The sequence below is a fragment of the Myotis yumanensis genome, unplaced genomic scaffold, assembly GCF_028538775.1.
Source record: "Myotis yumanensis isolate MYYU_CA2020_CCGP unplaced genomic scaffold, mMyoYum1.0.hap1 SCAF_5, whole genome shotgun sequence".
NCBI classification, from domain to species: Eukaryota; Metazoa; Chordata; class Mammalia; order Chiroptera; family Vespertilionidae; genus Myotis; species Myotis yumanensis.
Window position 1 is genome coordinate 89,880,146 of NW_027223756.1, and position 14,766 is coordinate 89,894,911.

A 14,766-nucleotide genomic window follows, 5' to 3' on the forward strand; every position below is an offset into this window, starting at 1 on the left:
TTGTGGGTTTTTAAAATATATATATTTTATTGATTTTTTTACAGAGAGGAAGAAAGAAGGATAGAGAGTCAGAAACATCGATGAGAGAGAAACATCGATCAGCCGCCTCCTGCACACCTCCTACTGGGGATATGCCCGCAACCAAGGTACATGCCCTTGACCGGAATCGAACCTGGGACCTTTCAGTCCGCAGGCTGATGCTCTATCCACTGAGCCAAACCAGTTAGGGCCAGATGGTGCCTTTTTAAAGTATAAATCACGACTCTGGTGTCTTTGAAGGGATTGCTAAGGTTTATTGGGTGCCACTAACATTTTATAGCGACCACAGGCAGGGCTGGGTGTGGGGGAGAGGGAGTGACGGAGCAGTGCCCTTGCCAGCAAGGAGGAGGCCTGTGGGCTATGTTTGCTCTCGGACCAGATGCTGCCTGGCCTGCGAGGAGGGCCCGGAAACTCCCAGGGATGGAGGCGATGGCTTCCTGTTCTCACGTCCCAGGCCTGAAGTGCTGCGGCGAGGATGCGTGGGGGAGATAAGGCATCGGACGAGTGGCAGGGGCACTGGCACGGGCAGGGCTGTGAGGGGTGCTGTGGGTGCCTTGGCCTGTGTGTTGAGGGGTGTGATAGCGGGTAAGGGTTTGGCAGGAGTGTCTGGGGAAGGTCTGTACGACATCATTACCATGTCTGTGGGTGTCATCGCAGCATCTGTGGTTGAAGGTTGTGTTGTGTGGTTGTGGGCCTGTGAGAGTATTAGGGGCCCTGGGTGGGATGTGCATAGGGTGCAGGCCAAGGGTGCCCACTGTGGTGTGTTTGCACGGAGGTCGTCTGACTGTGTCCCACGCGGTGGGTGTCTCGCTGCCACAGGTCTGCAGACCGGCAAGTCGGGACCAGCCCTCAGTCCTCTTCCCGGAGCCTTCTCAGCCACTGGGGCAGAAAGGAGATGGGAATGCAATAGTCCATCAGTCAGACAGAAGGACAAACATGGTGGGGGCCTGCCCCTGTCCTAGCCCCTTGTTGCTACCGGGGACTCTTGAGCGCCTTTGGGGTTCATCCTCCCCAGTAGATTCCCACTGAACTTCTTTGGGATGCTGGGACTGAGCTGGCTGCCTCCTTATTATACAGAAGAAAAGTCCAAGGGTCAGAGAGGCCACCTGCTGTGCGCCAGGCCTCTGCTGCAGTGGGCCTGCCTCTCCTCTGCACTCCCTGAGGCCTCGGGGATCCTAAGAGTTTGCCCTAAAGCCCCTGTCCACACCCACCCAGCACACATTCATTCCCAGGAGGGTTTTTCTATGAGCCTGTCCCTACTCACATGTTCTCCATCCCCCTCCGCCCCCCCACTCCCACCCCCGGCCGCCCAGGACAAAGCCAGATCCTCTTAGTCTGGAATTCAAGGTTCCACCCACTATTCTCCACCAGACCTCCTCTTCAAGGACTCAAATCCTGCCATAGTTCCCCAAACTCCAAGAACTATTCTTACCTCGCTTCCACTCCCCCTGCCCCCACCCTTCGCAGGAGCCATCCAGCTGCTGTCGGGAATGCCCTTCCCCCTCCTTGGCCTGGCAAAGGTTCCCCTGAGGGGTCAGGGGTTGGCGTAGAGGCTATTTCCTGATGGGGGATGAGGGGGCACAGCCAAGTCCCGCTTCCGCTGGCCCCTCCCTTCCTTCCCTGGCTCTTCCCTGGGGCCCGAGCTCACGTTCCTCCGCTGGCTCCTGTCCACCGCCCGTCTCCAGCCTCTGTCTGACACATGCCTCACTCACTCCCGCCCATCAGTCTGCGGGGGTGGGGGGGGTGGGGGGGTGGGGGGGTGAGGGGGTGGGGCGGGCACTCCTTGCCATTTTTCACAGACTGAGGCTCCTAAGCCCCCATTGCTGACCTGAACCAGTGCGGTCGCCTTAACACTGACTCCTGGCTCCCACTTTTACTTCCAACCGGGACCAGAGGGTGCCAACACCTGAGTCAGATCACATGCACTGCTGACAGCGGCCCAGGGCTCCCAGTATCTCACCACAGCCGCAGAGCCCGGCCCGACCTGGCCGGTCCCCTTTCTTCCCCTTGCTCGCACCTCCCCTCAGTCTCTGCTCAGTAGGCTCCAGCCTTCCCAGCCTCCTCACTCACTGTCTCAGGGCCTTTGCATGGGCTGTGCTCTCTGCCTGGCTATGTCCTCCCCATCCTGGCTCCTCCCTCAACTCCTTTAGTTCTCTGTTCAAAAGTCGCATCCTCAGGGAAGCCTGCCCTGGCCCCTGTGGAAAATTCTAACTTTCTCATCCTCCCTCCATCCCTTTTCTTTCTTTTTTAATATACATATTTTTTATTGATTTCAGAGAGGAAGGGAGAGAGAGAGAAACATCAATGATGAGAAAGAACCCTTGATTGGCTGCCTCCTGCACACACCACGCTGGGGATCGAGCCTGCAACCGGGACAGGTGCCCTGACTGGGAATCGAACCCGGGACCCTTCAGTCTGCAGGCCGACGCTCTATCCACTGAGCCAACTGGCCAGGGCCCTCCTCCCTTTTCTCCTTACCCATTGCCAAGGGTCCTGATAAAGCCGTATGCGACTCATTCGTCTGGTTGGTTATCTGTCTCCCCACAGAACTGTGAGCCCCACAGGGGCATGAGTTCCTGTGCCTTACTCTGCCTGTGTCCTTGGCACCCAGCGATGGTTCAAGACATATGGTCCGAATGAACAAACAGATCGTAACTGTGAGGGCAACAAAGGAGCCACGCTCCCTGTGTGCCTGGCTCAGAGACAGGGCTGAACTCCCACCTTCAGCCTTCCACATCCTGCCTTCCCCCGTCCAGCCACACAGTCCCTAAACCAATATTTACTTAATATCTGTCTTCATCTCAATTGTGTTTTTTAAATTAATTAAATTGGTCTCCACTGGACACTAGTCTTAACAAGTAAAGGAAAGCTCATGCACTTGCCATTAATAGGAAATGACCTAAAATGTGCGATGAGTGCCCTGGCCAGTGTGCTCAGTGGTTAGAGCATTGCCCCATGCACTGAAGGGGCTCAGGTTTGATTACTGGTCAAGGGCATGTACCTGGGTTGTGGGTTGGATCCCCTGGTTGGGGCTCATGCAGGAGGCAACCAATTGATGTGTCTCTCTCACATCTCTCTCTCTCTCTCTCTTTCTCTTTTCTTCTCCCCCTCCTTCCCTTCCTTCCACTCTTTCTAAAAACCAATAAAAAAAAATATCCTTGGGTGAGGATTAACAAAAAAAGAGGGGAAAAGGTGCAATTAAGTAGCAAGACCTTGTCCTGACAGGAATGGCTCCATTGGCTGAGCCTGGTCCCTTACATCAGAAGGTTGCCGGTTCGATTCCTGGCGTCGGGGCACATGCCCAGGTTGTGGGCTTGATCCCCAGTAGTGGAGATGCAGGAGGCAACCAATCAATGTCTCTCTCTCTCTCTAAAATAAACAAAAACATATAGATATTTTTTTAAAAAGCAAGGTCTCATGCTCACGTCTCGGTAATGCTGGGCCCTGGGTCAGCCTTGAGAGCAATGTGTGTGGGAGGCCTTAGCAGTGGTTCTCAACCTTCTGGCCCTTTAAATACAGTTCCTCAGGTTGTGACCCAACCATAAAATGATTTTCGTTGCCACTTCATAACAGTAATGTTGCTACTGTTATGAATCGTCCTGTAAATATCTGATATGCAGGATGGTCTTAGGCGACCCCTGTGAAAGGGCCGTTCGACCGCCAAAGGGGTCGCGACCCACAGGTTGAGAACCCCTGCCTTAGTCCGAGCACAGAGGAATAAAAGTGGGAAGGAAATCAGCTCCCAGACCGTGGAGTGGCTGGTCTGATGCTGGGCCTCGGACCCGGCCCGATTGGGTGCATTGAAATGTGGTTGCTATGATTCTTTGGCCAGAGAGTCGCCTGCGATCACCCCTGAGGGGCTGGTGGAGCGGCACTTAGACCCACGCTGATGACCCGGCCTGCGTATCCCGGCCCTTCTCCAGGGAAGGTTCGCTAAGGCTGGAGCCCAGCGAGCCAGGAGCCCTTCCTGCAGCCCCGCCGAGAGGAGCAGGAGGGGCCCAGGGTCGAGAGCACATTGTTTTCTCACCAGGGGGACGTCATTTGGGGTAAACAATGTCAAGAGCTTCCCCGTTCTCAGCCTGGACGTGGACAGGCCTGGCTCTGGCCCTGACTTGCTGACGCATGGCCCGGCCTGATCACTTCCCTGGGGCCTCAGTTCCCTCTCTGAGAAATGGGGATAATAATAGCACCTCCTTCCTTGCCACGGTGGCTCCCGGCCAGGATGGAGAAAGGAAAACAGTTTGCTCCGAGCAGGGGCTTCTCCCTACCCTCTTGCTTCCCAGTCTGCAGGCTGCCCCAGGCTGAGGGATTTGGCCCAGGAAGAGTGAGGGGCCCTAACCGGTTTTGCTCAGTGGATAGAGCGTCGGCCTGCAGACTCAAGGTCCCAGGTTCGATTCCGGTCAAGGGCATGTACCTTGGTTTCGAGCAAATACTCAGTAGGGGGTGTGCAGGAGGCAGCTGATCGATGTTTCTAACTCTCTATCCCTCTCCCTTCCTCTCTGTAAAAAATTTATAAAATCTATTTTAAAAAAAAGAGTGAGGGGACCAGTTTCTCAAGGGGTGAGCTCCCACGGAGCGGGGGTGTGAGAAGAGGCGCAGTGGAGATGGAGGCTCATGTGGAGAGCCCTGAGTTGTTGACAACAGATCTCATGGCCTGCATTTAGCACCCGAGGTTAAAATAGACCCAGGCAGACGATAGTCCGGTGGCAACGCCATTGGAGAAAGCCACAGGCTCTGGAGTCAGAGGGATCTGACTTAAAATCTTGGGTGCCTTCCGGGACTTCAGGTTCTAAACTGCAAACGGGACCGCCAGTCCCCGGGTCCCAGGCCAGCAGTGTGTCACTGAGCGGGGAGTGTGCACGGGGTGCGGCCTGCGTCACCTTCCCTGTGAGAAACAGGGTGTCATTGGATGGATGACCGGTCCCTGGGAGGCGGTGAGGGGGGCAGAGGCATGGAGCCATGACCTGAGCATGTGCCAGGCGCCCTTGAGGCTCCCCCGCTGAGGCCCCCAGCCCCTTGCTCTAGCCACTGGGGGACAGCACTTTATAGCTGGCAAAGCATTTTCATGCCCTTGATTTCAGAGGCCCCAATTTTTGTAGAAGTGGAAAGTGAGGGGTGGAGTGAGGGGCCAGGGTCACTCTCAGATGCTGCTCTCCCTCTGTCCCCTCCTCCACGCCAGCCACCCTCCCCCCCAGTCCAGGCCACTGGGCCTTGGCCCTGACGGTTCATGCAGCCTGGAGTACTGTCCCACCTGCCCTCCCCGGGCCTGCTTCTGCCCATCCTCCAGCTCAAAGGTCCCCTGCTCACTGGCCCTCTCCCTTGCCTATCTGGAGTCCGATCACCTGGGTTCAGGTCCCAGCTTGCTCCTCTCTAGCTGTGCTACCTGGAGCATGATGCACACCCTCTCTGTGCCTCACGCTTCATCTGGAAAGTGGGACAGCAGCTCACAGATGATAGGTGGAATGAGTTAATAGTGCAGAGTGCTTACAACTGTGCCAAGCTCACACTAAGCGCCTAATAATTGTAGGCTCTTGGTCACTCCTCTTATCATGGCTTGATCGCTGTCTCTCTTGCCCACTACTTAGGGAGTTTCATGAATGGAACTGTGCGCATCTTGGTCACTGTGGTGTCCTCAGGGCCCAGCATAGGGCCTGGTATATAGCAGGCACTCAATTAAGGAAGCAGCAAGTATGAGATGAGCCTCTCTCCACCCCTAGTCCTGAACCAAAGCATTGAGATTAAGACCTGCCCAGTACCTTACCTGGATGCGACTGCGTTGCTTGCAGGGGACCACTGGGACTCCAGGATCTTCTTCTTGAATTCCTCCAGGCTGGCTGGGTCTGCGAGAGAGGGTGTTAGGCCCAACCTATTGCCTTAGTAGCCCCTTCCCCTGGGGATAGATGGCAGCTCCCCTTTTTGGCTCTGCCCTTACTCACCGATAGGCTGGGGGTTGGGGGCAGGGCCAACAGATCTTGGCATAGACATCGGAGGCAGCGACTGTGAGAAGAAGGATAGAGGGAGATTGGCGGAAGCCAGGACCCCTGAACCAGAGTGCCAAGGAGATTCCTGCCCCTCCGTGCCCTTGGCTCTTAGGTCCTTCCAGGGTGGACCCCATGGACAGTGCCTCATGGAGGACACAGGTGCCAATGGATGTAACATCGTCACGTGTGTCCACCTGCCCTCAAGTGACTGGGGATTCCAGGGACTGGATTTGCTTAGAGCTCCCAGAGACCCTACTCTACAGGTCTGGCCTGCCTCAGTCTCCATTATAGCCTCCGTGCCAACCTGACCCCGATCCATGACCCTGAGTCCATCACCCAACCCAGCCCCCTCCAGACTGAAGTCGACCCGCTCTGTAAACCACTGGGCCCCCATTCTCAATGCCATGCCTTGAACAACCTTGAGCCAATCCTCCCAAACTTGAAATCCAAAACCAGTTCTGATCTTAATTACCTAAAATCCAATCCCAACATTAAAACGGAGCCTTCCTTAGAATCAAACCCCATCCTAAACCCAGTCCCAATGACAAACCTGATCTGATGTAACTTGAGATCTAACCCATCACCTAGACCCAGCCATGATGAAAAATCCAGCCCCCAACCCCATTCCCCTAGCCCCAGCCCTGGGATCCACAATGGCCACCTACAAACACCTTTCCAAGGTAACGCTCAACCCCAACTCAACCTTAGACCCCCAGTCTCTACCTGAAACAGAGCCCCACCCCAGCCCCACCCCAAGATCAGCATCCACACAACCTCTCCTATAGATCCAGCTTTGAGCCCCACCCAACCCCAATGTATCCCCATCCTAACCCAGGGTCACCTCAGCTTTCACCTCAAATATATTCCAATGCCAGCCCAACGCATCTCCCTACCAGCCATCCCAGACCCAACACAACTTCAACTCCAAACTCATGGTCAATACCCCTCCTCATGCCCATGAAATCCTACATCCACTCTTGGCTCCAAACTTCTGATCATCTCCAGACCCACAAGCCACACACACCCACCTGAGTCTCAGCTCCAGCTTCAGGACCTCAACCCAGTCCCAAAGCCACTGACATCCTAGATTCACTCCTCATCCAACCTTAGACCCAACAGCTGCCCTGCATGCAACCCCTGACCCAACTTGTAACCTTTTCTCATAACCTAAACTCCAAACTCAATTCTAAGACTAATGAGATGGAACCTTAACCTTAGCCTAAATCAACTTTGGGGCTGGAGTGGGGTTCTGTTTCAGGCAGTCACCCAAGAACTCACCGTGAACCAACTCTAAACACAAATTATACATCATAGCAAACCTTCCACTAGGCCTGCCTTAACCCTCACTATAACCCTAATGTCACTCTCAACCCTAACCTATGGCCCCTGGTCCTTCAGCTCAACAATTCCCAACCCTGACACCAACCCTCAGTGAATTCCTATTCTTCATCCTAAACTAATTTTGAGGCCCATCCAGCTGCCTAAACTCAACCCTTTCTCAGTAATTCCCAATTTCAAACTCTACCCCAATCCTAAAGCCAATAAAATCCTACACGAATAAATACATAACCATAATCCTTAAGCCAACCCTAGACTCAACAGCCACCTATGTGTGACCCTCCCCTAAATTCTAAGTCCACCTTCAATGCTTCAGCTCAGCCTGATCATACAGCAACTGATATCCTAGATTCACCCCTCGATGAACCCTGGACCCTACAGCCACCCTGCCTCCAACTCCAGTCTTAACCCTACACTCTTCCTTAGTGATCATCCCATTTGAGACTTGGTCCCTATCCTAATGTCAATGAAACTCTCAAGTGAGTCCTAACTAACCCAAACTCCAACAGACTTCAAAACCAAGCTTCACATCACCACCAATGCTGCCTGAACCCAGGGCCGCCAGCCCACCTTGGCCTTGATGCAGGTTTCCAGTGCAGAGTTGCTGACCGCCAGCTGTATCTTGAGCTGCTCGGCCTCCCGCTTCTTCTCCTCCAGCTCCTTGGCCTGGTTGTCTCGCTCCTTCCGCAGCGCTGCCTTCTCCTCCAGCGCTAGCTGGGTCTGCCTGGTACACTCAGCCTGCAGCTTGGCCTCCCGGGCCTGGGCTTCCTTCGCTACCTTCTCCTTGGCCTCCTGACTGGCTCGCAGGGCCTGCTCAGCCTCCAGCTTCTGGCGCTGGAGGTCTGCATTCTCTTGGGCAACACGCTGGATGCCAGACCGCAGGCTCTGGGCCAGCTCCTCCACCTTGGTGCTCATGAGGTTGGGCATGTGGTCGCAGATTCTCCGTATGGAGACCAGTTCGGAGCCGAGGGGATGGTATGGGCCGTAGCCTAGTGTGTCGAGGGTGCGCGGGATGATGGAGTCCCTCCAGAGGTTGCGCAGGTCCACCGCCAACTTGTCCTTGTCCAGCGGGAGGCAGAGGGACTGCACCTGCTGCAGATGACTCTGGGCCAGCTGTAGCTCCTGCCGCTGCTGCTCCCGGGCCTTGCCGCATTCAGCCAGTTGCTCCTCCACCACCCTCTTGCTCAGCCCCAGACCCTCCTTGTCCCTGGCGCACACAGCCTTCTCCTTGGCCACCTCCATCTCTAGCGTCTTGACCCTCTCGTTCAGCGTGAGGCGCAAGGCTGCAGGCACAGGGTGATAGGGAGCAGGAAGGCTGGGGGGCTGCCAAGGACCTGGATGGGGAAGCCCCCACCCTGGCTCCCCACTACCCAGAGCACTCACCGTTGCAGCTCTTGTTAGTCTCCTTGAGCTCTTCTTGGCATTGTTTCTCGCTCAGGATAATGGCAGCCATGAACTTCTGGCTGTTCATGTAGGTCGTCTGCCCAGATAGGACACAGGCCAGACCTCAGAGGGACATCCCCTGACCCGGGGACTGCCCAGACCCTCAGGGCTGAGGCCCCAGATCCAGCACTCAGATGGCCTAGTTCAGTGGTAGGCAAACCGCGGCTCTCGAGCCACGTGCGGCTCTTTGGCCCCTTGAGTGTGGCTCTTCCACAAAATACCACGCCAGCGCACGTGCAGTGCGATTGAAACTTCGTGGCCCATGTGCAGAAGTTGGAAGAGCCCAACCTCATGCCCAACCTCATTTTGTGGAAGAGCCACACTCTAGGGGCCAAAGAGCCGCATGTGGCTCGTGAGCCACAGTTTGCCGACCACTGGCCTAGTTCATGAGGGCATGGCTCCTTTACAGGGAAAGCTGGTCTGATCTTCGAAAGCTGTTATGATTACCCTGGCCAGTGTCTCAGTGGTTAGATTGTCAGCCTGGGAACCCAAGGGTTACAGGTTTGATCCCCAGCCCTGTTCAGGGCCAGAGCGGCAGGAAACAAATTGATGTCTCTCTCTCTCTCTCTCTCTTTTTCCCCTCCCTTCCTCTCTCCCTTCCACTCTAAAAAGCAATGGAAAAAATATCCTCAGGTGAGCATTTAAAAAATGTGTTATAAAAAGAAGTGCTGCCGAAACCAGTTTGGCTCAGTGGATAGAGCGTCGGCCTGCGGACTGAAGGGTTCGATTCAGGTCAAGGGCATGTACCTGGGTTGAGGGCACATCCCCAGTGGGAGATGTGCAGGAGGCAGCTGATCGATGTTTCTCTCTCATCGGTGTTTCTAACTCTCTATCCCTCTCCCTTCCTCTCTGTAAAAAATCAATAAAATATATTAAAAAAAAAAGAAGTGTTATGATTAATATAATTTGGCAATAAAAATATGGAGGCACTGACACATGCTACAGTGTGGATGAACCTTGAAAACATGATGCCGAGTGACAGAAGTTAGTCACAAAAGGCCACGCAGTGTCTGATTCTTTTAGATAAAATGTCTAGAATAAGCAAATCCATAAGGGACAGAAAGCAGATTCATGGCTCCCAGCAGCTGGGAAGAGGGAGGAATGTAGGGTGTCTGCTAATGGGGACAGGGTTTCCTTTTAGGGTGATGAGCAATATTCTAAGATTATTTGTGATGATGGTTGCACAACTCTGTGAATGTACCAAAAATCATTGAACTGTGCACTTTAAATGGGTCCATTATACACGGCATGTTAATGAAACTTTTACGATTCCACAAAGGCCATGCCTTCCGAACTTTGGAACAAAACCCCGCAGAAATATAACAAGTAAAGATATGAAGGGTGCAGATTCTTGTCTTACTCCTTGTCCTTAGGAAGCTGGGCCTGTGCAAATGCCCTGGGTTAGGGAAGCACAGAAATAACTCGGAAAGTTCCAGCGACTTCTGCTTTCAAAAGCCTTAGCCACAGTTTGGCTGGTGTGGCTCAGCTGGTGGAGAGTCCTCTGGTGCATCTAGAGGTTGCCAGTTGGACATCCGGTCAGGGCACATGCCCGGGTTTCAGGTTCGATCCCTAGTAGGGGGTGTGCAGGAGGCAGCCCATGGATGATTCTCATCATTGATGTTTCTATCCCTCTCTCCCTCTCCCTTCCTCTCTGAAATCAATACAAACATATCTATCTATCTATCTATCTATCTATAGATATAGATATAGATATATGTACTAGGGGCCTGGTGCACGAAATTCTTGCACTGGGTGGGTGGGGGAGAGTGTCCCTCAGCCCAGCCTGCCCCCTCTCACATACTGGGAGCTCTCAGGCGTTGACCCCCATCACCCTCCAATCGCAGGATCGGCCCCTTGCCCAGGCCTGATGCCTCCGCCAGAGGTGTCAGGCCTGGGCAGGGGACCCTCATTTCCCCCGATCACTGGCTCTGACCCCCGCCCAGGCCTGATGCCTCTGGCCCAGGAATCATGCCTGGGCAGGGGACCCCCCTCTCCCTCTGATAGCTTGCTCCACCCCCCCGCCCAAGCCTGACGCCTCTGGCCCAGGCATCAGGCCTGGACAGGGGACCTCCAGCCCCCTCTGATTGCTGGCTCCGCTCCCGCCCAGGCCTGATGCCTCGGCCAGAGGAGTTGACCCTCATCACCCTCTGATCGCCGATCACCGGATTGGCCCCTTGCCCAGGCCTGAGGCCTCCAGCAGAGGTGTCAGGCCTGGGCAGGGGACCCCCAGCTCCCACCATTGCCGGCTCTGCCCCTGCTGCCCACGATCTCTGGCACCGCCCCTGCCAAGACCTAAGGCCTCTGGTGGAGGTATTAGTCCTGGGCAGGAGACCCCCAGCTCCCCGCGATCTCCCCCTCTGCCCCTGCCTAGACCTAATGCTTCTGGCCAAGGCGTTAGGCCTGGGCAGGGGACCCCCAGCTGCCCAGGATTGCTGATTCTGCCCCTGCTCCCTGGGATGGCTGGCTCCGGCCCTGCCCAGGCCTAACGCCTCTGGCCAAGGCGTTAGGTCTGTGTAGGGGACCCCCAGCTCCCCACGATTGCAGGCTCCACCCCTGCCCAGGCCTAACATGTTTGGCCAAGGCTTTAGGCCTGGGCAAGGGATCCCTAGCTCCCCAGACTGCCGGCTCCGTCCCTGCCCAGTTCCCATTGCTGGCTCCACCCCTGCTTCTCGCTATCACTGGCCGGGGCGGCAAAGGCGCCTGGTTCTCTGATCACAGCTGGGGGGCAGGGCAAACTCGGCCCCCAGGGCCGCCTTTGCCCTGCCCCTGGCTCTTAGCTCCCCCCTGGGTTTCTGATCACCGTCAGTGGCAGGGGGCTTCTTCTGTCCTTTCCCTTTCGCCTCCCAGAATTGTGCCTACATATGCAAATTAGCCACCATCTTTGTTGGCGGTTAACGGCCATCTTGGCTGGCAGTTAATTTGCATATCGCCCTGATTAGCCAATGGGAAGGGTAGTGGTCGTACCCTAATTACCATGTTTCTCTTTTATTAGATAGGATATATATATATATATATATATATATATATATATATATAATTTAAATTTCTTTATTGATTTCAGAGAGAAAGGGAGAGGGAGAGAGATAAAAAACAATCAATGATGAGAGAGAATCACTGATTGGCTGCCTCCTGCACGTCCCCCACTGGGGATCGAGAACACAACCCCGGCGTGTGCCCTTGACCGGAATTGAACCTGGGACCCTTCAGTCCACAGACTGACGCTCCATCCATTGAGCCAAACCAGCTAAGTCAAACATATATATTTTAAAAAGCCTTAGCCACAGAAGGGAAGGGAGTTGGATCCGAACATGAAGTGAGAAAGGGGTGTCTTTCAGTTAGAACAGTTCAATTTTCCTTTCCCTTTCAGGGTCCCAGGACAAGACATGCAGTTGCATTTCCAGAAAATTAAAAAGAAATCATGTTTCTTAGCACTGACAGAATTAGGGAAAGACCAAGATTCATATCCGCTACCATCAGACACTGGGGCTGCTGGAGCAGGGCTGGGTGGGTCTAGGGGCTCCCCCACAACCATCAGCACCCCCTCCTGGGGTGGGGGCGTGGGACAGGATCCCCTTAAGAGAAAACCCTGAGAGGTTCAAGCCTAGAGGAATTTGTCAACTCAAAGGGGGAAAAGCATGATTTTCCAGTTTTAAAGTTGTGAAGATCTAGATTCTCAGATTTCTAATCATCTACAGCAGGGAGTCGGGACCCGGGGGGTGAGCGTGAGTGCCTAACACTTTAGGACCCCGATTCCTTCCTAGGGGCTCCTGCTGGGATGGTGCTGTGTGTCCTGGGGACCGGCTGGTGGGGATTCACGGCTCTGCCCTGAGAGTCTGAGGAGGGTGCGTCCTGTGCTGGGTGCTGGGGTCCGAAGGGGAACCGCCCTGCTATGGGGATTGAGGAGGGACCTGCCCCCATTCCAAAGGTCAGATGGAGACCCAGACTTCCCCGGGGGCCTGAGGGGAGACCCTCCCTGCCCTGGAGCATGAGGGGGACCAGCCCCCATTGGGGAGTCGAAAGGAGACACGCCCTGCCCTGGGTCTGAGCAGCAAAGACGGGGCCCTTTCTGGAGCCGATCTGAGGGGCCTTCCTGTCCCGTGAGGAGCGTGGGTGATCTGAGGCTGGTCCTTCCCACCTCCCACCCGAGCCGGCCAGAGCCCCTCTGGTGGGAAACATCAAGGCTGTCCCCACCCAGGAACCCCCCAATCCCAGGCACATACCCCCCCCCACCCCCTCAGGGTCTTGGCACTAAGACCCTTCCCTTCCCTTTATATCTTTACTTTGCTACTGACAAAGAGCGTGTGCGGCGTGTAAGTGTGTGCGTGAGGGAACACAGGGGTGGCCTGATGAGTTTGGCATGAGTGCCAGGAGTAACAGTCTCCATGAGACCCCCACGTGTGCCCCCTGCTTCTGGCCCCCCGGGAAAACCACCTCCTTCTCAAGCCTCCATTTCCCTATCTGCAAGAGGGTTGAGGGTTCCTCCCTAGCTCTTGGGCTTCCATAATGAGATACTATTTCTCAAGCGGACGCCAGCGTAAGGCAAAAATCAGCCTTCCCTACTGACTGCTAAGAAAGAGACACACGCTCTGAGTTTCTATCCAGCCGGTTCTTGTTTGCAGTGTGTTTGCAGCTGGCACATTCTGAGCCTCTTATTCACATTAAATCACGGGCCCAGGGCTGATGCTCGGTTACACTTGAATTCCCGAGAGACAACGAATCCTTTCTGTTAGCATAAGTATATCCAAAATATTGCACGGGATATACTTACACAAACAAAATATGCATTGCTGATCTGTTAGGGCTCCTCATGCAAAACGAAGGGTCTGGCGCTGGCCAGTGTTCTCAGTGGTTAGAGCATCGGCCCACACACCAAAGGGTCTCGGGTTCGATTCCCAGTTAAGGGCACATACCTGGGCTGTGTCCACTCCCTGCCCTCAGTCAGGATGCCTTTCTCTCTCTCCCTCCCGCCCTCCCTCCCTCCTTCCCTCCCTCCCCCTCTCCCTTCTACTCTCTCTGAAAAGCAAGGGAAACAAAATCCTCAGGTGAGGATTAAATTTAAAAAGTAAGGTCTGTGACTCCCATTCCGTGGATGGGGAAACGGAAGCTCAGAGAGGTGAGGTGACTTTCTGGGGTCACCAGGGCCAGTGTTGGGCCCTTGGCCTTACCCGTTCGGCCTGGCACTGGCGGAAGCTGGCATTGATCCCGTCCCGTTCTCGGCGGGCAACCAGCAGCATCTGCAAGAAGTTATCCCTGGCGCGGACGGTGAGGTTGAGCTCCTTGGTCAGGTTGGCGTGGCTGGCAGCGAGCACCTGGAGCTGGTTGTGCAGGCTCTCAGCCCGGAGCTTGGTGGCCTGCAGGTTGGACTCGGTGCTCTCGTGCACGTTGCCATAGACCATGAAGAGGACCAGGCCCAGGATGATGAGGAACTGGATGAGCGAGACGAAGAGGAAGAAGTAGCGCAGGTAATACCAGCAGCCCTGAGAGCTGCCCCCCGCCCGAGCATAGGACCCTCCGTGCTCCATGGCCAGGCCCATCTCCTCCCCGGGTTGCCGCCCGCCGGCTGCCCCTCGGGTGCACTAGTGCTGCTCCGCTGGCTGGTCTGTTCTGGGTGGTGGCTTGCCCCTTCTGGACCCAGCCGCCCACAGGGGGGAGTGTTTATATTACTTCTCTTAATACTTCCTCTGCCTGGCTCCTTCCTGGCCAGGAGGAAACGGGGAGCGGTGGGTTATCTCAACACTCCCACCCAGGCTGTGAAGGGAAGGCGAGGGGGGGCAGGGGGCAGGGACCAAGGCCTGGCTGGCCTTTCTGGGTGGGGCACCAGCTGGGTGACTGGGCGTCCTCGGCCTCTCTGAACCTCAGTTTCTCCAGCTGCCCCTGCTCTGTGCCAGGCGCTTTTCTGGGCACTTGCAGCAGAGGAATGAGCTCAGGTCCTCGTCCGCACCATGTGGAGGAGGAAAGAGGAGGT

General features: G+C 55.3%; 1 protein-coding gene across 1 annotated transcript; it reads right to left on the reverse strand.

Annotated features, from left to right (window-relative positions):
* Positions 1-272: 272 nt before the first annotated feature.
* Positions 273-14,455, reverse strand: PLVAP (plasmalemma vesicle associated protein). Its single transcript, XM_070416366.1, has 6 exons — positions 13,967-14,455; positions 8,742-8,838; positions 7,929-8,641; positions 5,976-6,036; positions 5,801-5,879; positions 273-918 (listed from the first exon to the last, which is right to left on the reverse strand). The coding sequence occupies exons 1-6, from the start codon at positions 14,333-14,335 to the stop codon at positions 912-914; spliced, it is 1,326 nt and encodes a 441-aa protein (XP_070272467.1). The 5' UTR covers positions 14,336-14,455; the 3' UTR covers positions 273-911.
* Between the last annotated feature and the right edge of the window lie 311 nt (positions 14,456-14,766).

What these genes read in the sequence shown, in the direction of transcription:
- PLVAP (XM_070416366.1), bottom strand. Translation starts at nt 14,335, where the DNA reads ATGGGCCTGGCCATGGAGCACGGAGGGTCCTATGCTCGGGCGGGGGGC. An exon ending in GCCAGTGCCAGGCCGAACGG is followed by an intron (nt 8,839 to 13,966) that starts GTAAGGCCAAGG and finishes CTATCTGGGCAG; the next exon opens with ACGACCTACATGAACAGCCA. An exon ending in CCCCAACCCCCAGCCTATCG is followed by an intron (nt 5,880 to 5,975) that starts GTGAGTAAGGGC and finishes CCTCTCTCGCAG; the next exon opens with ACCCAGCCAGCCTGGAGGAA.